The sequence below is a fragment of the Hyperolius riggenbachi genome, chromosome 10, assembly GCF_040937935.1.
Source record: "Hyperolius riggenbachi isolate aHypRig1 chromosome 10, aHypRig1.pri, whole genome shotgun sequence".
Lineage (NCBI taxonomy): Eukaryota > Metazoa > Chordata > Amphibia > Anura > Hyperoliidae > Hyperolius > Hyperolius riggenbachi.
The window spans coordinates 219,426,702-219,454,327 of NC_090655.1; the positions used below are offsets into that span (position 1 = coordinate 219,426,702).

A 27,626-nucleotide genomic window follows, 5' to 3' on the forward strand; every position below is an offset into this window, starting at 1 on the left:
GGGTAAGCTGATATTGTTGTGTTTGTTTTAAAGAGAACCTGTAATAAAGAATTGTGCCCCTGTGGTGTACTTACCTCTGGAGGGGGAAGCCTCTGGTTTCTAATAAGGCTCCCCCTTCCTTCCGTGCAGCACTGATCCAGCGCAGGCTCCCTCAATCAGTAGCAGATGGCAAAATATTAACCTTTGGGATCCAGTGCAGGTGCAGACCATCTTCCCCCTTGGAATCCGGCGGAGTCAAATCGGGTCCACTCTACTGCGCAGGCTTCTTGTGCCTGAGTAGTAGAGTGGACCCAGTCAGACTCGGCTATGGTCTGCTCCTGCACTGGATCCCAAAGGTAAATATCACAGAGTGCTGCAGGCGCTACTGTGGACAGATTTTAGAGGTGTGCCAGTGCTGGATCGGAGCTATGCTGGAGAATGGGGGAAGCCTCATGAAGTTCCAGAGGCTTCCCCCTCCTGATGTAAGTACTCCATAGGGGCACTTTTTTTCTTACAGATTATTTTAAGATTAAAACGTTAATAAACCAGAGAGACACATGGTTGTTCTTCTTGTCTTTCAGATTTGGGGTTCCAGCCCATGCTATAGGCTAACAATAAGAGTAGCTCTTGATCAGACTAGCGCTGTGTCATTCCTTTTGTTTTAAGAGAGCTCACACTGTTAATAACGTTGAGTCTAGAGAGCTGTGTGTGTTTTCACATGATTTCCAAGGCTTCCATGATTGCTGGGTTGTCACTGGTATGAGCTCTCCAGTGAGCAGTGAAGTGATTTTTATATGTAAATACTTTGGGCCATTCAAAACACTTATACATTTTTTTAGGGGAGCCAAGAATAGATCTGGGACTCTGTAAAGGACCCTCCTCTGTATGGGCTGATATCTGGATATTTGTGGGCCTGGATGTACTGGATGCTAGAGTTAATGTATGCACAGTAGAGAGGTGATGACGCAGGGCTCTCTTATCACAAAACTGCTTCCCACACTCTGAGCAGGAAAACTGCTTGTCACCTGTGTGAGTGAGCATATGTGTTGTCAATGTGTGTTTTGCAGCAAAATATTTCCCACATTCTTCACATGGAAACGGTTTCTCTCCCGTGTGACTTTTCTCATGTCTATGAAGTTTAGACTTGCAAATGAACTTTTCCCTTCATTCTTTGCACTCAAATAGTTTCTCTCCTGTGTGACTTCTCTCATGTATATGAAGATTAGACTTAGTGGAAAACCCCTTCCCACATTCCCGGCACTTAAACGGTTTATCTCCTCTGTGTCTTCTCTCATGTACATGAAGATTAGACTTAAAGGAAAACACCTTCCCGCATTCACGGCACTCAAACGGTTTCTCTCCTGTGTGAATTCTCTCATGTCTATGAAGCTCAGCCTTAATGAAAAAACCCTTCCCACATTCACTGCACTCAAATGGTTTCTCTCCTGTGTGAATTCTCTCATGTTTATGAAGCTCAGACTTAATGAAAAAACCCTTCCCACATTCACTGCACTCAAACGGTTTCTCTCCTGTGTGACTTCTCTCATGTCTGAGAAGACTAGTTTTCCCACTAAACTTTTTCCCACATTCACAGCACTCAAACAGTTTCTCTCCTGTGTGACTTCTCTCATGTGTATGAAGATTAGCCGTAGTGGAAAACCCCTTCCCACATTCACTGCACTCAAACGGTTTCTCTCCTGTGTGAATTCTCTCATGTACATGAAGCTGAGACTTATAGGAAAACCCCTTCGTACATTCACTGCACTCAAACAGTTTCTCTCCTGTGTGAATTCTCTCATGTCTATAAAGCTCATTTTTCTGGCTAAACCTTTTCCCACATTCACAACACTCTAATGGTTTCTCTCCTGTGTGACTTCTCTCATGTCTATGAAGCTTAGACTTAGTGAAAAACCTCTTCCCACATTCACAGCACTTAAACGGTTTCTCTCCTGTGTGAATTCTCTCATGTGTAAGAAGATCAGCCTTCTGGATAAACTTTTTCCCACATTCATAACACTCAAATGGTTTCACTCCTGTGTGACTTCTCTCATGTACATGAAGATTAGACTTAGAGGAAAACCCTTTACCACATTCCAGGCACTCAAACGGTTTCACTCCTGTGTGACTTCTCTCATGTACATGAAGATTAGACTTAGAGGAAAACCTTTTACCACATGCACTGCACTCAAACGGTTTCACTCCTGTGTGACTTCTCTCATGTACATGAAGCTTAGACTTAGTGGAAAACCCCTTCCCACATTCAGGGCACTCAAATGGTTTCTCTCCTGTGTGAATTTTCTCATGTCTAAGAAGATCAGTCTTCCAGCTAAACTTTTTCCCACATTCACGACACTCACACGGCTTCTCTGCTGTGTGACTTATCTCATGTTTAAGAAGATCAGACTTCCGGGTAAGCTTCACCCCAGTGTGGATACGCTGATGACTCTGAAGATGGTGTTTTCGAGTGAAACGCTTCCCACACTCTGAACATTCATAAGGCCGCTCTCCTGTATGAAGCCTCTGGTGGATAATTAGAGAGGATTTATATATGAAGTGTTTCCCACACTCATCACAGGAGAACTCCGACTTTCCTTTGGATGTTGTCTTTTGCTTTTGCTCCTCTGTGTCAGAGTGGGAGTCCACCTCATCATTAGAGGGGTTGTACTCTGACTTATTGCTGCTGTCATCCTGTTCATCTGATGTCACTAATCTGTCATCTGTCACGTTCTGCTCTTTGACTAGCTCCTGGTCACCATGGATGGAATCTGGCATGATGTCTGTTTTCTTGGAAGTTTTTTTGGAAGTGGAACGTGTAACAACCGCTGTAACAGAAAACAACTTTTATCACTTACAACACAACCCTCTATAATATCAGTTTTGTTTCTTTTTGTATCATTGTTCCTTATATTACAGTGTGTGCAGCTGATGGGAGATTTGAACTACCAAAGTTAAACTTTAAAAACACAAAATGAGAATTATACAAATGAAGCCGGCAGTTAAAGCCTATGTGAATAGACAAATAATGTCCTTTGACACATTATTTATGCTTACTAATTGACAAATTATTTATTTCTACTCTTGGACCCTCCATTCTATCATTATAATATTGTATATAGAATTTATGATACTATTGAGGACTATTTCATTAACCACTTAGGTAATTCGAGACAAATTATCTATGTCCTGCAAAACTTCAGTTCCTGCCCAGGGATGTAGATAATCATCTATTGAATCTGACGGCCACCGCTCGTTCCCACACTCGCTACTGCATGCATTCTCGCTGCTGCCTGTTAGAGGGGATATCAATGAATGGGAACACAGGTCCCATTCATTAATCTACGTCCCCGTGGCAATGAGATGCCTGCGGTCATTGTAAATACCAAAGTAACTAAAATTACAAAAAAAAACATAAATAGTTACTTTAGGGACTGAACTATTTTAATATGTATGTCAAGAGGGTAGATTACTGTTAATTTAAAAAAAAATATGGGCTTGTAATTAGTGATGGATGCAAACTGAAGAAATGCACCTTCATTTAGAAATAAAATATTGGTGACATACATTGTACTAGGGGAATAATGTAAATGTTGCAATAACCTGGGAACAATGGGCAAATAAAATATATGAATTTATTTCCATTTTTTTTGTTTGTTTTCTTTTTAAAATGCATTTAGAATAACACAATTATTAGTAAAATGTACAACCCAAAGAAAACCTAATTGCTGGAGAAAAAAAAAGATATAGATCGTTTTGTTGTGATAAGTAGTAATAAAGTTATTGATGAATTAATGGTAGGAGCGCTGAAAGGTGAAAATTGCTCTGGTACAGAAGGGGAAAAACCCTTCAGTGGTGAAGAGGTTAACCTCTCTGGCATTTAGCTCATAATGGTGATGGGCAGGAAAAAGAAAATGAAAGTGGCATGCCCATCACCTTTACAGGCATGCCGTCAGGGAGGTTTCCCAACCTGTAGGTGTCCCCAGCATAGCTTAGCTTTCAATGCACACTCTGCATCACGCACATGGTGGAGACATGCGGGCGGTCTTATAATTGAGTCAGCTTATATTCACCATTGGCATGCTGATCCCTCATCTTGTACCTCAGATATAAACATGTGCTCCGGCGATCAGTGTTGATGACGCCAGGGTCATTTGTTTTTGTTTTTTTGTTTCAAGGGTTCTTATTGCGAAGATATAAACATTTCAGCAATTATAAAGTCCCAACATGTCCCCAAGCAGGGGGCTAAAGTAGATACAAATATGGGTGACAAATTTGTATGGTATTGGGATATAGAAATATCTTCACAAAATAAAAAGTTATAAAAAGTGGATAGGAAATAGAATAAATGAGGTAGAATGAGGAAGGAGAGAGAAAAAGAAGAGGAAAAAGGAAGAAGAAAGAAGAAATGACAGATTTAAACTAAGGAGAAACAAGTATATAAATGCAGTGAATTGCTTAGGAATAGACAGAAGTCTGTAGCAATATTGCCCTACGCTCTGTTTACTAGTAGATGACATAGTCAGGAAATAGTAACAAGCAGATACAAGGCTGTACATATGTGTATTAGAAAAATAACAAGTAGCGTAACCCCCTAGATGAGCGAAAATGTAAATATTCTTTTCGACAACTTTTCTGGAAAATATTACTATTTTCGTTCCGACAAGCGAAAATTTGCCTGAATATTTTTAGCGTTTATTTTTGCCTAATGTCCGCTATTTTTGCGTTTAATAGCTAAGCCCCCTTACAAGTCAGAATCACCAAATTTGCAGGGTATATTAAGGAGATAAGTGGGTACAAGAGGAAAAAAAATACCTATAGTTTTTGAGAAAATTGATTTTTTTGAAAAATTTTTTGAGAAAATTCAAAGGAAAAAAGTATACATTTAAATGCGGTAAATGACAGTTACTGTAGCAAACCTAACAGTAGTGTAAATTTACTTATATCAAAAGAAAGAGCAATGAATTTTCTGACGGGGTTTCCAGGGGGTCCATATGCACTGTGTACGCACTTCCCTAGCCCGGGGTTCGGTGCGCATGTCGCCCTCTGGATCCGTTATATCGACGACATTTTGGCAGTATGGAGTGATACAGTGAAAGAGTTGGAGGCATTTGTTACAGGTTTGAATCAAAATCATAAAAATATCAAACTTACTTTTGTGGCGGGAAATGAAAATCCTGTTTTTGGATTTGCTGTTGAAAGTGGAGGGCACAAGGGTGATCTCCACTTCTTATCATAAGGAGACCGCTGGAAACACAATCTTACATGCTGCCAGCCACCATCCACCGTCCCTGAAACGAGGCATACCATATGGGCAATTTCTCAGTTTGTGGAGAAATTGCTCACGAGACGATTTTCATTGAGAATCTCGAGGCATGTATGATCAATTTCGATAAAGGAGATACCCACACTCTGTTTTACGGAGCGAACTTAAACAAGCGTGGAAAGTTAATCGGGAAGAAACACTGGCCCCGAGAAATAGAGAGGAGAGAGAAAGTAATGACTGTGTATGGGTTATTACACGATATGGGGCACACTGAAATAGCTTGCGCTCCTTACTTACTAAGTTTTGGCCCATCTTGACGGCATCGGAGGAGGTCGCTGTGGTTGTGGGCCCCCGTCCCTTGCTTACGGCAAGGAGGGCCCCCAATCTCAGGGACCGCCTCGTCCATTCAGAGCTACAGTTGGTACCGAATACTTGGCTAACAGAGCGAATCCCACATGGTATGTACCATTGTGGTAAGTGTAAATTATGTCCCTGGGTGGATAGGACACAATCCTTTCAAAACAATTTAGGGGATGTTACATATGACATCAAAGCGTTTATTATTATTAATTGTAACACAGAGAAAACGGTGTATATGACTGAATGTCCATGCCATCTTAAATATATTGGCAAGACCAAGCGACCTTTGAAGGAATGGGTGCTTCAGCATCTGGCAATAATTTCTGGTGGCAAGGGACAAACCAATATAGCCGAGCACTATCGAGAGCATCATGCAAACAGTTTGAGAGGTACACTAGTTAAAGGAATCTACAGACTAAACATCACAAAATGAAGGGGTGATTATGATGAAGTGTTACTTTGTAAAGAATCAATGTGGATTTTCAAATTAAATACAGTAACACCTAGAGGGCTAAATACAAAATTAGATCTGTCCCCCTTCTTGAAAACAACTAGATATGGATAAAGGTGATATGGCAATCAGTGGTTATTGGTCCTCGGGATTATGGGTGGACAATATACCTTTGGTTATTAATGATATGCTGTTTGCATGTTATAAGTACGTGTGGGTCCGCAGTGAATGGGCTAGGAGAGTGCTGAAATATATCAACTTATGCTACAGATATGCTCTGTGAGCGAGCTGGACTCATTAATTTAAACTTTCTTTTTGTATTCTAAAATTATGCTGCTGCATGGATTGCTCTATGAATTGGAGTTAGTGTCATTATGGACATACCAGGCAATGCTGTTTGGGAAATGTACGGCTTGATTATATGAACCTTGAAACTATTCAGAGATCTTGCTGGAACTTGCTCTGAACTCTTTCGCCTTGATTTCTGGCCTTCCTTCACCTGTCTGGAGCAGTTCTGCTGCCTGTAACAGATTTTTGAGCTCTCTTCCTCCACCATGTGGCCATTCCTGAATAAGTCAGTGTGCTCGGTATCTTGACAACACAGTGATACATTAGGACGCCGGCGTGTATATGATGTAAGGGCAGAGGAGGAGCCATGACGGGATGTCAAATAGGACTGACTGGGCAAAGCTAAGCCACACCCTGACGAAGAACCGGTGGGCGGTTTGAAACGCATAGGTGGGCGGAGCCTCAGGCAGCCGCGTTCTCAGCGGCGTTCAGTGCTGCAGTGCTACTGTGGCCTGCCAATCCGAGCTTTGGTGGTGATTCCCCACTGTTCCTGTAGTTGTGATCGTATGGGTGAGATTAACCCCAGCTTAAAGAGGAACTGCAACGGCAAAACGTCCCCTGGGGGGTACTCATCTCGGGTGGGGGAAGCCTCAGGATCCTAATGAGGCTTCCCACGCCGTCCTCTGTCCCACGGGGGTCTCGCTGCAGCCCTCCGTACAGCCGTGACGTAATATTTACCTTCCTGGCTCCCGCGCAGGCGCTCTGACGGCTGTCGGCTGCGAAGTAGGCAGAAATACCCGATTGCCGTCGGGTCCGCTGTACTGCGCAGGCGCAAGTCTCCGGCGCCTGTGCAGTAGAGCGGACCCGACGGAGATCGGGTATTTCCGTCTATTTCCGAGCCGAAAGCAGCCACAGCGCCCCCGCTGGAGCCAGCAAAGGTAAATATTGAAATTACAGTCGGGCCTGTCGCCGGCTGTTCAGAGGGCTGCAGCGAGACCCCCGTGGGACAGAGGACGGCGTGGGAAGCCTCATTAGGATCCGGAGGCTTCCCCCACCCGAGGTGAGTACCCCCCAGGGGATCTTTTTGAAGTTACAGAGTCTCTTTAAAAGCACAGTGATGTATCCTGCAGCATATGATACATGTACAGTGGCTGGAGCCGTGTTACTGCTGATCAATATGCGGAACTGTTGTTGCTTAAAAAGTGAATGCATTTAAAGGAGGCCCCCCAACTTTACCCACAGGATAACGCAGAGCACTTTAATGTATGAATGCGCGGGCGAGTGCAATTGTGTAATTGTAATTCTGGCCAGAATATATTGCATAGTTATACATAAACGCACTGCACTACAAGCAGGTTTATGAGTCTGACTGCTAAATTGTTGATTTTAATTATATGTGTATTGTTGGCATACGTGGTTTTTTGTACAATATTATGGGTATTTTGTAATTTGGATAATTTATCACCTTAACTTCATTAAAATAACTCTTCTTTGCATACACATTAGCTTCTAGCTCCCTTTGTTTTTTGGTCTAATGTATGTATTGAGGCTGTGTAGCGCTCCAGTATTGTAGGGAGCAAAAAGTCCGTTATATATTGGTGATTTAAATGGTGCAGATAATTGAGCATTGTTTTTTGTGTATACAGACCCCCTGGAAACCCCTCCGAAGTCACAACGTCGCTTTCTGCTCTCCTCCCTGCAAGCTGTGCGGCAGTGAGCGGCAGTGTGTAGTGTTGGGTACGCAGAGATCTTCAATCAATGTATCAAAGAAGGTCGCAAGATAGAGGATATTGGCGTTGGGCTTTTTCCAAGGATATTGGTGTGGGAACTTTTTTTAAAGGTACAGGTAAGTATTTCTGGTTAATTAAGATGAACTGGTTCACGTTCCATGTTTTTTACCCTTCAAAGTTCCTGACAATCTTGACACTTTAGCTGTGTCGCTACTCGCTATTAACCACTTGACGACCGCCCACAGCCAATGGGCGGCGGCAAAGTGGACACCGAAAGGACCGCAATACGCCCATCGGTGGCGCATCCTTTCGGCATGCAGGGACAGCGATCGCGTTACTGGTGACGCGCGCTGCCCCTGGCAACAGGCTCCGCCCACCCGCGGCAACATCCCGCCAGCCATTCGGAAGCGCCGGCGGGATGTTAACCCCCGATCTGCCGCATACAAAGCGTATAATACGCTTTGTATTGTATACAAAGCGTATTATACAGGCTGCCTCCTGCCCTGATGGTCCCAGTGATCGAGGGACCATCCAAGGCAGGCTGCAGCCCTCCTACTGTGCACCCAATCACACTGATCTCCCCCCCCTTCCCTCTGATCGCCCACAGCACCCCTCAGACCCCCCCCCCCCCCCTGCCCACCCCCCAGACCCCTGTTTGCACCCAATCATCCCCCTAATCACCCATCAATCACTCCCTGTCACTATCTGTCAACGCTATTTTTTTAGGTTAGGTCCTAACTGCCCCTGGGGGCTCCTGATCACCCCCCACACCCTCAGATCCTCCCCAGACCCCCCAGACCCTCCCCCTGTGTATTGTATACATCTATTCTCACCTGGCAATCACCCGTCGATCACCCCCTGTCACTAACACCCATCAGATCAGACCCTAACCTGCCCCTTGCGGGTACCTGATCACCCCCCCCCACACACACACCCTCAGATCGCCCGCACACCCGTCCTCAGATCGCCTCCGAAGTGCATTGTTTACATCTGTTCTCCCCTCTAATTACCCATCAATCACTCCCTGTCACTATCTGTCAACGCTATTTTTTAGGTCAGGTCCTAAACTGCCCCCTGGGGGCTCCTGATCACCCCCCCCCACACCCTCAGATCCTCCCCAGACCCCCCCAGGCCCCCCTTCCCCCCTGTGTACTGTATACATCTATTCTTCCCTGTAATCACGCACTGATCACCTGTCAATCACCCATCAATCACCCCCTGTCACCACCTGTCACTAACACCCATCAGATAAGACCCTAACCTGCCTCTTGTGGGCACCTGATCACCCGCCCGCACCCTCAGATCACCCGCAGACCGCCCTCAGATCGCCTCCGAAGTGCATTGATTACATCTGTTCTTCCCTCTAATCACCCACTGAACACCCATCAATCACCCATCAATCACCCTGTCACTACCTGTCACTGCTACCCATCAGATCAGGCCCTAAACTGCCCCTTGCGGGCACCCAAACACCCACCCACACCCTCAGATCCCGCCTGAACACCTCTCCAGCGCATTATTTACATCTGTTCTCCCCTCTAATCACCCATCAATCACCCATCAATAACCCCCTGTCACTGCTACCCATCATACCCATCAGATCAGACCCTCATCTGCCCCCTTGCAGGCACCCAATCACCCACCCACACCCCCGGATCGCCCTCAGACACCCTCCCCCCCCCCGATCACCTCCCCAGTGCATTGCTTGCATCTTTTCCCCCCTCTAATCACACCTTGAGACACCCATCAATCACCTCCTGTCACCACCTGTCACCCCCTAGCATACCTACCCATCAGATCAGGCCCTAATTTGCCCCGTGTGGGCCCCTGATCACTCGGCCAAACCCTCAGATCCCCCTCAGACCCCCTTCCGATCACCTCCCCAGTGCATTGATTGCATCTATTCTCACCTCTAATCACCCCCTGAGACACCCATCAATCACCTCCTGTCACCCCCTAGCACTCCTATCCATCAGATCAGGCCCTAATCTGCCCCCTGCGGGCTTCTGATCACCCGGCCAAACCCTCATTCACCCCACCACAGTGGCAGAATTTTTTTTTCCTGATCACTGCTGGTCTCTACGACTTAATTGTCACTGAGACCAATCGTTATGCCACACAATACGCAACCGCCAATCCAAGAAGCTACCATGCCCAGCCTTTTCGGTGGAAACCACTCCAAGTTTTGGGGCCTTCTCCTTAAAATGGGTCTAGTCAAAAAGAATGTATTGCAGTCTTATTGGTCTACGCACCCAATACATCACATGCCCATGTTCTCTGCTGCCATGTCCAGGTCATAATTTGAGAACATCCTGCGCTTCCTGCACTTCAGTGCCAATACAACCTGTCATCTAAGAGGCCACCCTGCTTATGACCACTTCCACAAAATTCGGCCCCTCATAGACCACCTGTCATCAAAATTTGCAGATGCTTATACCCCTGAACAGGCATTTTGAGGCATTTGGTTTCCAGACTGCTCCTCACGGTTTTGGGCCCCTAAAATGCCAGGGCAGTATAGGAACCCCACCAAGTGACCCCATTTTAGAAAGAAGACACCCCAAGGTATTCCGTTAGGTGTATGATGAGTTCATAGAAGATTTTATTTTTTGTCACAAGTTAGTGGAAAATTACACTTTGTGAAAAAAAACCAAAACAATAAAAATAAATTTCCGCTAACTTGTGACAAAAAATAAAATCTTCTATGAACTCACCATACTCCTAACATAATACCTTGTGGTGTCTTCTTTCTAAAATGGGGTCACTTGTGGGGTTCCTATACTGCCCTAGCGTTTTAGGGGCCCTAAACCGTTAGTAGTCTAGAAACCAAATGCCTCAAAATGACCTGTGAATAGCACATTGGGCCCCTTAGCGCACCTAAGCTGCAAAAAAGTGTCACACATGTGGTATCGCCGTACTCAGGAGAAGTAGTATAATGTGTTTTGGAGTGTATTTTTACACATACCTATGCTGGGTGGGAGAAATATCTCTGTAAATGACTATTTTTTGATTTTTTTTACACACAATTGTCCATTTACAGAGATATTTCTCCCACCCAGCATGGGTATGTGTAAAAATACACCCCAAAACACATTATACTACTTCTTCTGAGTATGGCGATACCACATGTGTGACACTTTTTTGCAGCCTAGGTGCGCTAAGGGGCCCAACGTCCTATTCACAGGTCATTTTGAGGCATTTGGTTTCTAGACTACTCCTCACGGTTTAGGGCCCCTAAAATGCCAGGGCAGTATAGGAACCCCACAAATGACCCCATTTTAAAAAGAAGACACCCCAAGGTATTCCGTTAGGAGTATGGTGAGCTCATAGAAGATTTTATTTTTTGTCACAAGTTAGCGGAAAATGACACTTTGTGAAAAAAAAAACAGTAAAAATCTATTTCCGCTAACTTGTGACAAAAAATAAAATCTTCTATGAACCCACCATACTCCTAAAAGAATACCTTGGGGTGTCTTCTTTCTAAAATGGGGTCATTTGTGGGGTTCCTATACTGCCCTGGCATTTTAGGGGCCCTAAAGCGTGAGGAGTAGTCTAGAAACCAAATGCCTCAACATGACCTGTGAAATCCTAAAGGTACTCATAGGACGTTGGGCCCCTTAGCGCACCTAGGCTACAAAACAGTGTTACACATATGCTATCGCCGTACTCAGAAGAAGTAGTATAACGTGTTTTGGGGTGTATTTTTACACATGCCCATGCTGGGTGGGAGAAATATCTCTGTAAATGGACAATTGTGTGTAAAAAAAAATCAAAAAATTGTCATTTACAGAGATATTTCTCCCACCCAGCATGGGTATGTGTAAAAATACACCCCAAAACACATTATACTACTTCTCCTGAGTACGGCAATACCACATGTGTGGCACTTTTTTGCAGCCTAGGTGCGCTAAGGGGCCCAACGTCTTATGAGCATCTTTAGGCTTTACAGGGATGCTTACAATTTAGCACCCCCCAAAATGCCAGGACAGTAAACACACCCCACAAATTACCCCATTTTGGAAAGTAGATACCCCAAGGTATTCAGAGAGGGGCATGGTGAGTCCGTGGCAGATTTCTTTTTTTTTGTCACAAGTTAGCAGAAATGGAAACTTTTTTTTTTGTTTTATTTTAGTTTCAAAGTGTAATTTTCTACTAACGTGTGACAAAAAATAAAATCTTCTATGAATTTACCATGCCTCTTAGTGAATACTTTGGGATGTCTTCTTTCGAAAATGGGGTCATTTGGGGGGGTATTTATACTATCCTGGAATTTTAGCACCTCATGAAACCTGACAGGTGTTCTGAAAAGTCAGAATTGCTTCAAATTGGGAAAATTCACTTTTGGCACCATAGTTTGTAAACGCTATAACTTTTACCCAAACCAATAAATATACACTGATTGGATTTTTTTTTATCAAAGACATGTAGCAGAATAAATTTGGACAAAAATGTATAAATAAATTTTACTTTATTTGTAAAATGTCAGCACAGAAAGTTAAAAAAATCATTTTTTTGACAAAATTGATGACTTTTTTGATGAATATAATAAAAACTAAAAATCACAGCAGCAATCAAATAGCACCAAAAAAAAGCTGTATTGGTGACAAGAAAAGGAGGGAAAATTCATTTAGATGGTAGGTTGTATGACTGAGCAATAAACCGTGAAAGCTGCAGTGGTCTGAATGGAAAAAAAGGCTCTGGTCCTTAAGGTGTAGAAAGACTGTGGTCCTCAAGTGGTTAATACTGCAATAACTTTTTCATTACTTAAGATACCTAAGTGATATATATATTGTTTTTTTTTCAGGGCAATCTATGCTATCTTTGAGTAATATTTTTTTCAAAGAATTATTTTATTTTATAAATCATCATTTTATATATCATCTGCCTATGACGCCCTTGCTCCAGTTCGCATTAAACAGTCTACACCACTTCACCATGCACGGTGGTTTGACAGCTCACTAAAGGACCTAAATAAAGAAGTGCGCAGACTAGAAAGGAAGTGGCGAAAATCTCAGAATTCAAAAGATAAACACACCCTTGTCTCTCACCCGGAAAGCTACCAAAATGCGATCACCAAGAAAAAATCCTCCTACCTATCACAGGAGATCACAAAGGCCGCCAACAGACCAGCCCAACTATTCCGCACAGTTGATAGACTATGTAACCCATCCTGCCTAAAGCCTACCATAACTCCCTCAAAGGAGCTATGTGAGAAATCTGCTTGCTACTTTGCTGACAAAGTATCGTCTATTCGGTCTCTCATTCAGTCCACAGCACCCAAGACTCATGCAACTCCTGGAAATAGCTGCAAAAGCAACCTAACACCCTGGACTGACTTCAAAAGTATTAGTGAGGAAGAGATCTCAGACATCCTCCGCAACGGAGGATGTCTGAGAACTCTTCCTCACTAATACTTTTGAAGTCAGTCCGGGGTGTTAGGTAGGAAACCTCCCTGCTTGCAGAGAGCAATTTACTATTTTGTGAAATGCTGGACCAAGCAGGTCAGGGCATTTCAGCATGTGTTTAGTCGGTTCAGGGTCCAGGTCGCAGGTTGTCTGGCGGAGGTTGCCTGCCCTGACCTGCTTGGTCCAGCAGTTCACAAAATAGTAAATTGCTCTCTGCAAGCAGGGAGGTTTCCTACCTCTCTAAAAGAAGGAATCATCAAGCCCCTTCTTAAAAAACCTTCCATGGATCCAGATGCAATGAGCAGCTACAGACCTGTCTCCAACCTCCCCTTCTTAGGTAAAGTTATTGAAAAGGCTGTCTATCTGCTACTTGAAACCAAGCTGTCAGTAAACAACATCCTGGACCCTCTACAATCTGGCTTTAAGAAACACCACAGCTGTGAAACAGCCCTCATGCAAGTCTGCAATGATCTGCTCATGGCAAGGGACAGAGGGGAATGCTCCATCCTAATCCTGTTGGATCTCTCAGCGGCTTTTGATAGTTGACCATGAAATCCTGCTTAACAGACTGCAGGAGTACTGTGGCATCAGTGGATCAGTCCTCTAGTGGTTCAGAATATTCCTGACTGACAGAACACAGAGAATATCCCTAGGACCTATAGGGCCATATGCAATTCACTTTTTCACCTGAGTTTTCTCCTAGGAGAAAAAAATTCATCTTTGATTTAAAATAACTTTTTAGCACTTTGCAATGGAAAAAAGTATCAAAAAGTAGGTAAAAAGTACTATCAAAAATATTTTGAGTATTTTTTTGCTTGCTGGTGGTTTAAAATGGGTTTTATTGACAAGTTTTAAAATTCACCTAGGAGAAAACTCAGGTGAAAAAGTGAATTGCATATGGCCCATAATGTCCAAACCTGCACCTCTACAATTCGGAGTGCCACAAGGATCAATCCTATCCCCTCTGCTGTTTGCAATCTACATGTTGCCACTCGGTACACTTATCCAACGACATGTCCTGACGTACCACTGCTACGCCGATGACACACAGCTATACCTGTCCTTCAAACCTGGTGGAACAGACCCTACTCCAAAAATAAACTCTTGCTTAGCTGAGCTACAGGCATGGATGAATGATAACTGGTTGAAACTGAATGCTGACAAAACTGAGGTCCTCTTTGCCCAAAGCCAGTGCTCGCCATCAAAACAGCTCTATCCTAAAGCAACACCAATGAGGATTGGGAATTCAGACATAAACAGCTCCAACCTTGTGCGCAGCCTTGGCGTACTAATCGATGGGGATTTAAGTTTCAGAAACCAAATTTCATCTGTAGTTAAATCTTCCTACTTTCATCTGAAGAAAATTGCAAAGATTAAACATCTGATTCCCCCAGAGGATCTTCCAACCCTAGTTCACGCCTTCATCACATCACGGCTGGATTACTGCAATGCCCTTTATGCTGGCCTCCCCCAAAAGGACCTGCGTCGCCTGCAATTAGTGCAGAATGCTGCTGCCAGATTGCTAACAAACCAGCCTCGCCACTGTCACATTACACCGATCCTTCGCTCACTGCACTGGCTACCAGTAGAATGAAGAATACTCTTCAAGATTGGACTGCTGACATTCAAATCCCTGCACAATCTGGGCCATGGATACATGAAGGACTTGCTGAAGCTGCACCACACCTCTCACAACCTCAGATCAGCTAGTTCTATAAACTTGGTCACTCCCAGAGTGCACCTCAAAAAATCTGGAGATAGAGCCTTCTGTCATGCTGCCCCTACTCTTTGGAACTCCCTGCCACACCCAGTAAAGACAGCACCACCCCTGGAGCTATTCAAATCCAGACTGAAAAGCCACCTGTTTAGCCTGGCATTTCCAGATTTATAAAATTCTTCCTCTGTACCACAATGGTCTGAGCCATGCTTATGCGCTTTGAGTCCTATGGGAGAAAAGCGCTCTACAAATGTTATTTGTTGTTGTTGTTCTTGTTGTTATAGAATTTTTAAAGGGAAAAACTAGAAGTAAAATCTAAATATACACTTTTTTTCAGGTGTAATGGATAACAGAGGCGCCAAAAGGATAAAATCAATTGTTAAAAAGTTTAAAAATGCTTTGGAGGCAGTTGGTGGACTTACCTCCTGTAAGCAGACACAACAAGCTGTGTATTCAAAAAACAAAGTAGATTTATTGGTACACTCCAGGGTATATTCGCAACGCGTTTCACGGGTATATTCCTGCTTCCTCAGGCAATAATTAACAGGAGTACACACATACATGACACATACATACATGACCGCAGTCTTACGGTCACGATACGCACCTCTTTTTTTCAGGTTTCACACTTAACTTGATAGTTTCTTCCCAGTTAAAATGATGCTATATTTGCCTTATTTCATTACTCATTAGGCATATAGTAGACTGTTAACCCCCATGTGCCCATTTGTTTTTTAGCACTTAATTTAGTTTTATTGCATCATTCATCCTTTACAGAGTCCTACATGTGTCTAAACAGCAAATAAGTACCACAAATGACAACATTTTAAAAACTAGACAACCAGGGCTATTCCAGTGTGGGCATTTTGTGTCTTTCAGATTCTTCTGGTTTTGCTGAAATGTTCCCAAATGTGACCAATATTTTGAAAATGACATTGTTTTCAAGTATGGGTTTCAGTTTGCCGCCAAATATTTTTTTTCTGACTAGGGCCCATGTTATAAAACACAAAAAAATGTATTCTCCAGTTTCTGGCAGTTAAAATGAGGGCATTTGTGCCATGTTTGATGAATAATTGGGCCTGCAGAGGGGCATTCTGGCTGGTGTGCACCTTTGGATTTTAGTATAGTGTCTTTATTTTGAAAATGACATTTTTTAAATGTGAGTTTGTCGTAAAAAAAAATTCTGATGGTCAAAATGAGGGCACATATGCCTTTTTTTTTTTACTTGCAATAGGGCATAATGCATGGCAAGCATGCTTGGATTATTATGCAGGAGTACAGAGGCGCTAAGAGGATAAAAGGAAGCTAAATAAGCTTAAAAACCAAATTCTTGGTAAATAGAGGAGGTAGTGGTGGACTTACCTCCTCCAAGTAGACACACAACGACTGTAGTAAAGACAGTCAATATATCTTATTTATGAACTCCAAGTATGCAACGCGTTTTTCAGGTTTGATCCCACTTCATCAGGCAATAACAACGGAGCAATAGCATATGTGGTCAGTAGAAGAGCCAGGCACCTCTGTGTATGCTTGGATTATTGCAGGACATTTTTTTACAAATCTACTAGGGTGGCACACCATTTGGGCAAAAAGTAAAAATAGGTAAAGAGTGTAAAAACAATGCCTTGTAATAGGCTAAAAAGAAAAAAAAAACTTTAATAATTGTAGACTGTGTGATAAATTTCAAAACATCCTTCAAAACAGAGGCCTACTGTGAGGAAATGCGGAAAAGCCGCCGCGTGTGCCAAGAGCTAGGCGGCTGACTCCGCGTCCTACGCGGCGGTTTGCACGCGTCTGGTTGTGTGGTGGAACGCGGAAAAGCCGCCGCATGTCCTGACAGCAAAGCGGCTGTTTGCATGCAGCAGCATGTGCTTGGTGTGGCTGGGTCTGTTAGTGCACCTAGGCAGATGGAGAGCTATGCTCGCGCGGGCCTGAATTCAGGACCTTTATACCTGCAGAGGAAGTGTCAGCTGATCAGGAAGGTCAGCTGTTTCCTGCAGGACTCATGATTGGCTGAATGGTTCGGGCGGGGCAGCAGAGTCCAGCAACTATATATTCTGCTGCTTATTCAGTTGCTGGTTGTCTGGCGTTGCGATCACATACGTGGGAGCACCCAGATCCGTAGTCAGATCCGCAAGTGTGCCGGGACCAGCTGGAGCTGTAATCCTACACTTAGCTAGTTTCTGTTGATAGCTTAAAGTACTAGTTTGATTGTGATTATCTGTTATGACCTTTTGCCTGCCTGACTATCCTCCTGAACTCTGATCTTGTACCTCGATATTTCTGATACTCTGTTGCCGAACCCCGGCTCGTCCTTAGACTCTGCTTCTGCCTACTGATCTTGTACCTCGATATTTCTGATACCCTGTTGCCGAACCCTGCCTGTACCTGACTCCGCCTTTGCCTCTTGATATTGTACTTTATCTGTCAGTGTGTGTACGACCTGGCTTGTCCGACCTCGAGAACCGACCTCACTGTTGGAGGCGGTTCCCCGTTCTATCAGTGACACTTCCTCCAGAGTGTTACTTTTAGACAATCCTTCCTACTCTCAGCCTGACTCCTCCCGTCTTGGAGAGTCCAGGTCTTCGGAAGGAATCCGTGCAGTATACCTTACTGCGCTGAGGCTTAGTCCTCAAAGTGTTACTGTTACACCAAACACTACACTCTACTCAGGTGAACAGAGATTAGCTGGTATATCGGATTATCGGTGATACTGCAGATCACTTATAATCTGGTATACATCTGTATTCCCAGTGATACTGCAGATCACTGGTAATCAGATCCTCTCTGTGCTTCACCGATCGTTACACCTGGATTGGAGGACAGGATTGGCAGTAATTTTGAGTGTCCTTTTGGATTTTGTGCTTGCTACACACTTTGCATTTTTTTTGAGGGTAGGTTTTTCTTTGAGTAGGGGGGAGGGAAGCGGGAAAATGTTTGTCCCGTAGTCTAACGATATCCTCACAGTCAGTTTGATTAAGGTTGCCACACCGGCTGCCAGAATCAAATATCAGGGATGATCAAACATGCTACTCGTACTTCAGAAAGGAGACCGTGTTGCCTGATTTTTGGTATATGACATAAGAATTAAACAATGCCATCTGAAACAGGTAAATCCCCATTTTTCTTGTACCAGCATTTGGTTTTTCTGTTTACCAGATAGTAAGACAACATCTGGTCTGAAAAATCCACTGCCCACATATGCTTGCCATGATCCAGTATCGCCTGTGGTTTGTCTGTCTCTTGTCTTTGAGACCTCACTGACATCATAGCCTCAGTATGCATGGTGGGCAGCATCAGGACATGTCTCTTGTCTTTATATTCAATACTTCTCAGGCTGCACATCGAACCCTTTTTTAATTTTTTATGCACGACCTGTTCTGATAGGCCCTTCCTGTTTGCCCGCAAGGTACCACAGGCCACAGTTTGAGAATCAAACAAAAATTTAAAAAAGGGCACGCTGGTGTAAAAATTGTCTAAATATAGGTGGTACCCTTTATTTAGTAATGGGCTAATAAGGTCCACGACAGTCTTTCGATTGGTGCCCATATAAGCAGGACACCCGTCAGGCTGTAGTAGTCGGTCTTTCCCCTCATATATACGGAATGAGTAGGTGTACCCTACTGCTTTCGCAAAGCTTGTACAGTTTCACTCCGTACCGAGCTCGTTTGATTGGGATGTATTGTTTTATACACAGCCTCCCTTGATAGGGCATTAGGGATTCATTGACTGCAATCTCCCACTCGGGTACATCAATTTCACTGAATTTTACATTCAGATGGTCCAGAAGTGGCCTTAATTTAAAAAGGCGGTCTTGAGAAGGTTCTTTGATAACTTTTTTTAGCCCCTTATTGTGTTTACAGAGCCCTGCGGCTATCGTGCTGCAGAGCTCTTATATTACCATACAGCACTGTCCTCAGGCACTGTATCCACGCAAGCTAGCTCAGCCGGTGGTTGGGTCTCCATGGGAACAAGTGGCAACCAACTACGTCACTTCCTCTTGTGACGCCCCCAACTCGGAGAGTCCTCTAGCGGTCTGCGTATGAGCTCAGTCCTCGGCTCCATTAAGAGGGACACTGCGCAGCATCAGCTGGGCACTACTGACAGCCGCACCGCTACCAGGTGAGACCTGTCCTGGCGGGGAGACCACCTATATACACATAAACAGTTAATTTCAGAGCGCTCTTTTCTTTCTTCGTCTTGTTTCCTAGTGGAGTATTCAGAGCAGCCTGAATGATCATTCCAGTGGCCTGATCGCACCCCAAGGAGATATCCACTCTCCCATCTACACGTAATATGGGTAGCGAAGACATTACTTCCTATCAATTTTTGAATTTTCAAGCTAAGCATGTCGAATATAGCAGTTATTTGTGAAATTTAGTATTTGGGCGAAAATATGGCACTTTCGCTTTAAATTTTGCTATTGGACGAAAACGCGAAAATTTAAGCTAATTTTCATGAACATTCGGCAGAATCGAAAATGGGATTTTTGATGCAAAAATGACTTTGGCGATCCAGGGTGACCAATCTTTGTCAAATTGCGGCATCCTATCCTCTGTTGTTGCTATCATTCGTTTATGGATCATAACATTGTGAACTTTCGTCTCAACATGGTCCACATCCAAATAGGACGTTTTCCAGCGTGAGGCCAAATAAACTTTTGCACAGTTTGCTATATGTTGGACCATTCTGTGAGAAGGGTGTTTCAAAGTGCTAGGCTTGTCGCCAAGCAAAAATATTGCTGGATCAATGGGTATCGAGTGCTGGAGAACTGAGGATACAATGCCGCAAACCTGAGACCAAAAATTAGAGACAATCGGGCATGTCCACCAAATATGGTAAAAGGAGCCCCTTGCCCCAAATCCTCTGCAACATAAATCAGAGGAAAGAGGGTAAATGGATGCAATGCGGACAGGTGTGAGATAGGCTCTAAGGAGCCACTTAATATTAGCTTCTAGAATAGAGTACTATAGGCTCCCCTTCATTAATATTTCATAGCAATGTACCCATTTAGCTGGAGAAAAATTAAAACCTATGTCAGTTTTCCACTTGGTTCAGATTAAATCCATGGCATCCTGGGGGCAAGTAGCAAACAGACTATATAAGTAGGAAATTATCCCCCCTTCGAGGTGGCTATCCAAGCACCACCTCTCAAAGTATGTATAGGTAATAGGGTGTAACCGTCTGAGTGGACCAATAATGAAAAACTTGCTGGAGGCGGAAGAACTGGTGAGGCCGGCAATAAAGTGTATCTGCAAGGGGGGATGGAGAGATAAGTTTACCATTAGAGACAAAATCACCCAGTTTGTTGTAATTAAGATTAGCCAGCCAGGCCAGATCATCCGCCATACCAGGGGGAAGTCAGGAGTAGAAAACACCCTAGTATTAAGGGAGGGGTTGGCCTACAAATTTAGAAGGAATCTATAACGCTTCCAGAGCCTCAAAGTATGTAGCGAGTAGGGGAAGGAAGAGGCTACTCTGGATAATTCAGAGAGAGATGACCAAACCAGAGAGGGGAGGGTATAGGGCTGTAACAGAGAAGATTCCAAGCTTACCTATAAAGGAAATATAAATCTAGCCTGAGTTAGGGGTATATGGGCTAGTAATTGAGAAGCCAAGCAGTACAGTACAGTAAAGATTTGGGACACCCGGGCCTCCAGCAGACCTTGGTAGTTGCATGCGCTTAGATGAAATCTTTGGCGGATTGTTAGCCCAAATAAATTTAGTCATCTCCCTCTGAAGCTGGGCATAGGCAGATTTGGTGACCAACACTGGAAGAACTCTACATAAATATAGTATCTTAGGTAATAGGGTCATACGGATAGCATGTATACGGCCAGAAAAGGAGATGGGAAATTTAGACCAGAATCTCAGCAGGGAGAGGAGCGAGATGATCATTGGATTATAATTAACAGCAAACATGTCAGCTGGATTTTTTGTCAGTTTGATACCTAGGTATTTCACAAATTTCTTTTGCACCTGGAAACCAAAATGAGAGGATAATGTATTTACTATGCCACTGGAGAGGTTGCAGGGAAGGACCTCTGATATGGTAATATTAAGGGAAAGGCCAGAAACTTTTTTGAAATCTTCTAGTAGGTTTAGTAGGGCAGGGCCCGAGATTAAGGGATTGGTGATAATGAGAACAAAGTCATCAGCAAATAAAGATATCTTATAGGAAGTTGGGCCAATCTTGTATCCTTGGATGTCAGCTAAAAGGCGAACTTTATGAGCTAAGGGTTTCATGCATAAGGCGAAAAGAGCAGGGGAAAGGGGGCAGCCTTGTCTAGTACCACGTTCTATATTGAGGGTAGACGTTTTAGTGGAAGGAAGCTTAAGGACAGCCGTTGGGCTTGAATAGATTGCCTTAACCCTCTCCACTCTGAGTTCTTTCCTAAAGGAAGTCGTTTCTGCTCAGAGTTTTTTTTTTAAGAAATGCGCTCTCCCTCTTACTCTCTCTCTCATTTTAACATGGAACATAACATAGTAACATAGTATATCTTATTTTAAAGAACACATTATAACGTTTAATTTGATACCTTATTTGGACAGTTTGGCATCTTTTATTGGCTGGTAGCAGAGGAGAAAGCCAAGGTGTGGTAAATTGAAAAACAGTTTCCTGGGTGTAATCCGGGCCTACGTGAGCAAGTTTCGCAATGATAGGTGGTTTTATGCCTGCGACCCGGGGTCTTACTGTCCCTACACGCAATGCAATCTTTGGTATTTCAATCGGGCATATTAGCAATAAAATACTGGCTACTATTTACACCCTCCCCCAGTCCATTCCATAGGATGCCATTCATTCTCTGTGCAACTTTGCAGGCAATCTGCAAAAATTCTGCAATTTAATCTGCAAGGAATCTGCATGGAATCTGCAGAAAGGAATCTGCAGATTCAAATCAGGAACCATTTTTTATAAAAAAAAAAAAAAAAACAGTAAAGAAACAGAAGTCATGTAAATGTCACTTCCTGACGGCCGGGACCGTGGATTTCCGGTATGGGGCTGGGGGGCACTGACAGTGTGGGCATGTAGTATTACATGCCCAAAAACCAGCGCACAGTGATCGTCGGTTTGCCGCGGTCCCGGTGAGCTGCAAACCGCCGCTGTAGGGATGTCCCGCATAGCGGGCTGGTATAGCTCAGGGTGCGAAGCCCCACGTGGCCGGGACTCCGCATTCTGGCTATCCCAGCCTGCATGGGGGACAAGGGGTTAAGGAGGCTTGGTAGGGGGGACCCGACGCTGTCTGTTTTCATGAAATGTATACAATATGTATACAGAACTCGGAATGCAGTAACCTGTACTGCAGCAGTGTCATTTTACACAGTTTAAAAACCATTTTTCCTATGAAACTTTGAAATCTATTTGCTCAAAAACTATAAGGTCTTTTCACAATTTTTTTTTTACCATGTTCCTACTCATCTGCTTATTATACATGCCAAATTTGGTGATGATAGCATGTACCGGGGCTTTACAATTAACCGCAGAAGTTGGCACTTCAATAGAAATGCACTTGGAACACGAAAATTCGGAACACGAAATTCGGTTTTCGCATGCGGTACACGAAATTTCGACAAAATCGGAATTCAGCTGTTCCGATCAGCCCTACTCCTGGATACTCTCATGCATCAATTTCAATCTCCGCCTTCTTGTAGTGATATTTCTCAGAAAAAAAATATATAAACAGAAAAAGAAAAAACCGTTGCGTGATACTGTATTATCAAAGTGTCCATATATGATAACACCCAGTGTTCAGAAATTCTGTGTATGCATCCACCATGTAACCAGATATCACAGGTCCTCACCATATATTATAGCTGCCAGGTCACAGACAGCAATAAAAGCACCTTACTCCACCAACAGCCTTTAAATGCTCCTCACATGCAATAAAACCACCAGTAACGTCACCCGTGGCCTCTCCCCTGTTTCTCTGCCGTCCAAATTATAAGACAGCAGACATGCTTGTGGGTATATTCCAGCAGGCCCCAATTGGCATTAATGCGGCAGATGGATCTTAACTTCAGCAAAAGGAATGCAGTTGCATCTCCCTGCATAACCTAGCAACTGAAGGAACTCCTCATAGTGCATAGGGCAGCACGGTGGCGTAGTGGTTAGCGCTCTCGCCTTGCAGCGTTGGGTCCCCGGTTTGGATCCCAGCCAGATCAACATCTGTAAGGAGTTTGTATGTTCTCCCCGTATCTGCGTGGGTTTCCTCCGAGCACTCTGGTTTCCTCCCACATTCCAAAAACATACAGATAAGTTTATTGGCTTCCCCCAAATTGGCCCTAGACTATGATACATGCACTACACGATACATACATAGACATATAAATATGGTAGGAACTAGATTGTGGACCCCTCTGAGGGACAGGTAGTAACAAGACAATATACTCTGTACAGCGCTGCGTAATATGTCAGCGCTATATAAATACTTAAATAAATAAATTAAATAGTGTAAAACCGTACATTCATTAAAAAATCTAAAAGAAGTGCACTCACATGTTCCAATGTAAAAGCAAGCATATCATGGTACACAATCTCCCATGCCGACTCTACACACCTGTAGCTCTGCCATACACGTTTCGCACATCCATACTCATCAGGGGCTGGAGGCGTATGGCCAGTCAGCATCTTAAATACAAGCATTATCCTCCTCATGTCCAATCACCTATGAGCGCCCTCTTCCAACATGGCAGATGAAGCATATCCGCCCTTAGATCCCGTCAATACGAGTTCCCACGAATGGCCATTACCTCACATGTTGCGTAGCGCTACCCTATTGTTAAACGCGACTTCAGACTGGATGCATCCCTCTACTCCGCCCACCAGCATCGAACGGCTGGGTTTCAATTGAGCCTCCTTGCCATCAATACTCAAGCATCACAGGTACCGCCCATCCGCATCATCCTCTGGCGTCAAATAGAAAAAGGTTCTCAGCCAATAATCCACCTCCCTGATTGGCCGAAAGCTCTATACCTAAAATCTTAGCCTCAAGGGGCAAGCAGTTTTGTGCAAATGCAAAATTTTGTTTCCATGCCGCATTAACTTCTGTGTATACCAATTTTAAGCAGCCCATTCCTCAAGCCCTGATGCATACTTACATTGTTTTACATATCACTAGGTCACACTAGTACATACTAGCAGTCTGAACAAGTTAAATCCATATAGCAATCCACATATATTCAATCATGATTGCTTATGCAATTAAATACATATCTACAAGCAGATGAAATTAAATCTTCACAACATATTCTATCCACTTATCTCAATGAAAGTGAGTCCAGCCCCCACTCCACCCATAATCTATCAGCGCAGCACGTAAAGGCCACACCGCACAGATAAATCGCAGGGAAAAAAGTGGAAAGGCCCACCAACCCCCTAAGAAACAAAAGAAAAAGCCCTATGGAGCACATGTATGCCTCTTCTACAAGCTTGGGTACCAGTACATAGGAAGGACCACTAGAAGACCAAAGGACCGCATTGGGGAACATGTGCGGAATATTAAAGAGACTCTGTAACAAAAATGTCATCCTTTTTTCTACTATCCTACAAGTTCCTAAACCTATTCTCTGGCTTACTGCAGCACTTTCTACTATCATAGTCTCTGTAATAAATCAACTTTCCTTTCCCCTGTCGGATTTGTCGCCCGGTGTCTGGAAGGCTGACAACTCTTCAGTGCTGATCTGTTATGCATGCTTCCCCCTCCACACCCCTTTATGCACACTCCTGTGTGTGTTATTTAGATTAGGCAGCGTCTCTGTTCTCTTGTCAGTGAGAGAAGAGAGCTGCCTTTTACAAGCTGGATAAATCGTCCTCTGTTAGGCTGTGAAAGGAGCTGGGCTGTCACATACTGAGGAATTACATCTGCAGGAAGAAACAATCAGCCTGTCACTCTTCAGTGGATGAGAGCTGCAGGGGGAAAGAAACACACAAATGATCTCTTGAGATTCAAAAGGAAGGCTGTATACAGCCTGCTTGTGTATGGATGTATTTTCTATGTGTGGACATACTGTACATCAACTTATTTCCAGTTTTGGTGGCCATTTTGTTCGTTTATAAACAAACTTTTAAAAACTGTTTTTGACTACTTTCAATGCGGCGGGGAGCAGCGAAATTGTGACAGAGGGGAATAGGAGATGTCCCCTAACGCACTGGTATGTTTACTTTTTTTGCAATTTTAACAATACAGATTCTCTTTAAGAAAGGAAATGTTGGGCACAATTTATCCAAGCATTTTGCTGAACATCATGGCCGGGACTCCATGGGCACGAGGTTTTGTGGAATTCACAAACTGAGGGGGTGCAATAAGATCAGGGAATTATCAAAGATGGAATTAAGATGGATCTATCAGATGAAAACCTTGTGCCCAGGGGGATCTTAACGTTGAGTTCGACGTAAACTGTTTTATATCGAAAGATTAATTAGGTTTTTTGGAGGGATATGGGGTATATGCATGTCTCTGAGCTTACAGAAGGCGCATGCATGTGATCCGTAGGGCTTTTTCTTTTCATTTGTATTTTAGGGGGTTGGTGGGACTTGTCCCCTTTCTTCCCTGTAATTTATCTGTACAGGGGAGTGGTGACTGGGATCACATTCATTGAGATTAGCTGAGAGACCCTTTTTCTAGAAAATACCACACTTAGCAAAACTTTTATAACCTATGTTAAGCTAAGATATCACAAAGTGGACATGAGCAACACAAAATGGAGGATATAAAAAATGTAACTAATTTCTTTCACAGGTGACAAAACTACTAGAAACGGCCCTACCAAAGCTTAAAGAGAACCTGAACTTAAAATAAAAAGTGAAAATAACCATACACAGGTCATACTTACCTCCTGTGTAGTCTACTCCTCAATTTCTTTCTCCTCTCCTGCGTCCCGTTTGTCCACTGTGATCCATGAAATTCTACGTACTCCATTTTAAAAAAAGGCCATTACCTCATAACAGCTTCCTGGTCAGCACACTGTTAAACTGTAATATCATCCACTTAAGCCATGGGGAAACATGGACATTACCTTGCACATTCACTTGTAACTGACAGCTGCTGATATATAACTGACAGCAACTGGTATATTTCAGTTCTGACAAACTATTGTCAGAATTGGAATGGACCACTGTAAGAAGAAAATGGCGAGCCTCTGAGAGGAACCGACGGTGAGGTTAGTATGTAATATTCATTTGCAGCTACGTCATGTGTTTATTTTAAATAATTTTACTTGCTTCAGGTTCCCTTTAAAGAGACTTTGAAGTGAGATAAAATCAATGCTTTTAATTTTTATTAATGTCGCTAGTGCTAAAACGCAGCGTTCCCGTGGCAAAATGAGGGGTTTGTACTTTGTACCCCCCAAATCCCCTGTGCTAACTTCCTGCTTGATGCAGAGCTTAGGGCTGTAATTCTGCCTCCTCGCACGTCAATCCTCGCTGATCGCCGCCTCTCCCCCGCCCCTCTCAATCTTCCTTTACTGAGAGGGGCGGGGAGAGGTGGAGATCCACGGACAGATTGACGTGAATGGAGGCAGAGCTGCAGCTGAAAGCTCTGCCTCCATGGGCAGCAAAATCCACGACCAAGAAAGTTGTGGATTTTGCACAGGGGATTTGGGGGGTATAAACCACTTGTTTTGCAGCAGGGATGCAGCGTTTAAGCACTAGCTATAGTGCTCAACATTAGTAAAAGTTAAAAGCATTGATTTTATCTCACTTCAATGTTTCTTTAACCCCCCTGGCGTTACAAAAAAATCACCAGGGGGGCGGTGCAGCACTTTTTTTTTATTTTATTTTTTTAAATCATGTAGCTAGCTTATCGCTAGCTACATGATAGCCGCTGTGCAGCGGCATCCCCCCACCCCCTCTGATTGCCTCTGGCGATCAGCGCAAATAGGAAATCCCGTTCAGAACGTCGTGACATCAGACGGAGTCCCGGTCCACCTTATAGCGCTGCCTGGCACTGATTGGCCAGGCTGCGCAAGGGGTCTGGGGAGGGGGACGGCGCGGCGGGTAGCAGCGGATCGGCGGTGAGCGTCGGCGATCGGATGTTACATGCAGCTAGCAAAGTGCTAGCTGTGTGTAACAAAAAAAATTATGCAAATTGGCCCACCAGGGCCTGAGAAATCCTCGACGGCATAGCCCGACCTGTGTTTGGGATTACCGCCAAGGAGGTTAACACAGTACAACACACACCACTGCCACCCCCTAATAGTGTCCCAGTTAGCTGAGCATCCTGTCTACTCACCAGTGGGCTGTGAGATGCCTGTCTGCTCTCCTGTCCTCTCCAGCTCTTTTCCTGCAGATAGAATGTAACTTGTATCTGCTCCTTCCTGCTGGCACACCGTCACCATCACACTGCGCACTCCTCTCATCTCAGACCTGCACAGCAATATACTGCTCAGAGATGTATAACCTGTGGGGCCAGGCAGAGATCTGAACACACAGCCTGCTCTG

General features: G+C 43.9%; 1 protein-coding gene across 1 annotated transcript; it reads right to left on the reverse strand.

The window, feature by feature from the left end:
* Window positions 1-487: 487 nt before the first annotated feature.
* LOC137534528 (zinc finger protein 84-like) lies at window positions 488-27,626 on the reverse strand. The gene is made up of 2 exons (XM_068256066.1): window positions 27,418-27,626; window positions 488-2,801 (listed from the first exon to the last, which is right to left on the reverse strand). Exons 1-2 carry the CDS (start codon window positions 27,542-27,544, stop codon window positions 1,144-1,146), a joined length of 1,785 nt encoding a protein of 594 aa, XP_068112167.1. The 5' UTR covers window positions 27,545-27,626; the 3' UTR covers window positions 488-1,143.

Coding starts and splice junctions, on each gene's coding strand:
- LOC137534528 (XM_068256066.1), bottom strand. CDS start 27,544: ATGAGAGGAGTGCGCAGTGTGATGGTGACGGTGTGCCAGCAGGAAGGA. Junction 2,802..27,417: donor AGGCATCTCACAGCCCACTG/GTGAGTAGACAG, acceptor TTTCTGTTACAG/CGGTTGTTACACGTTCCACT.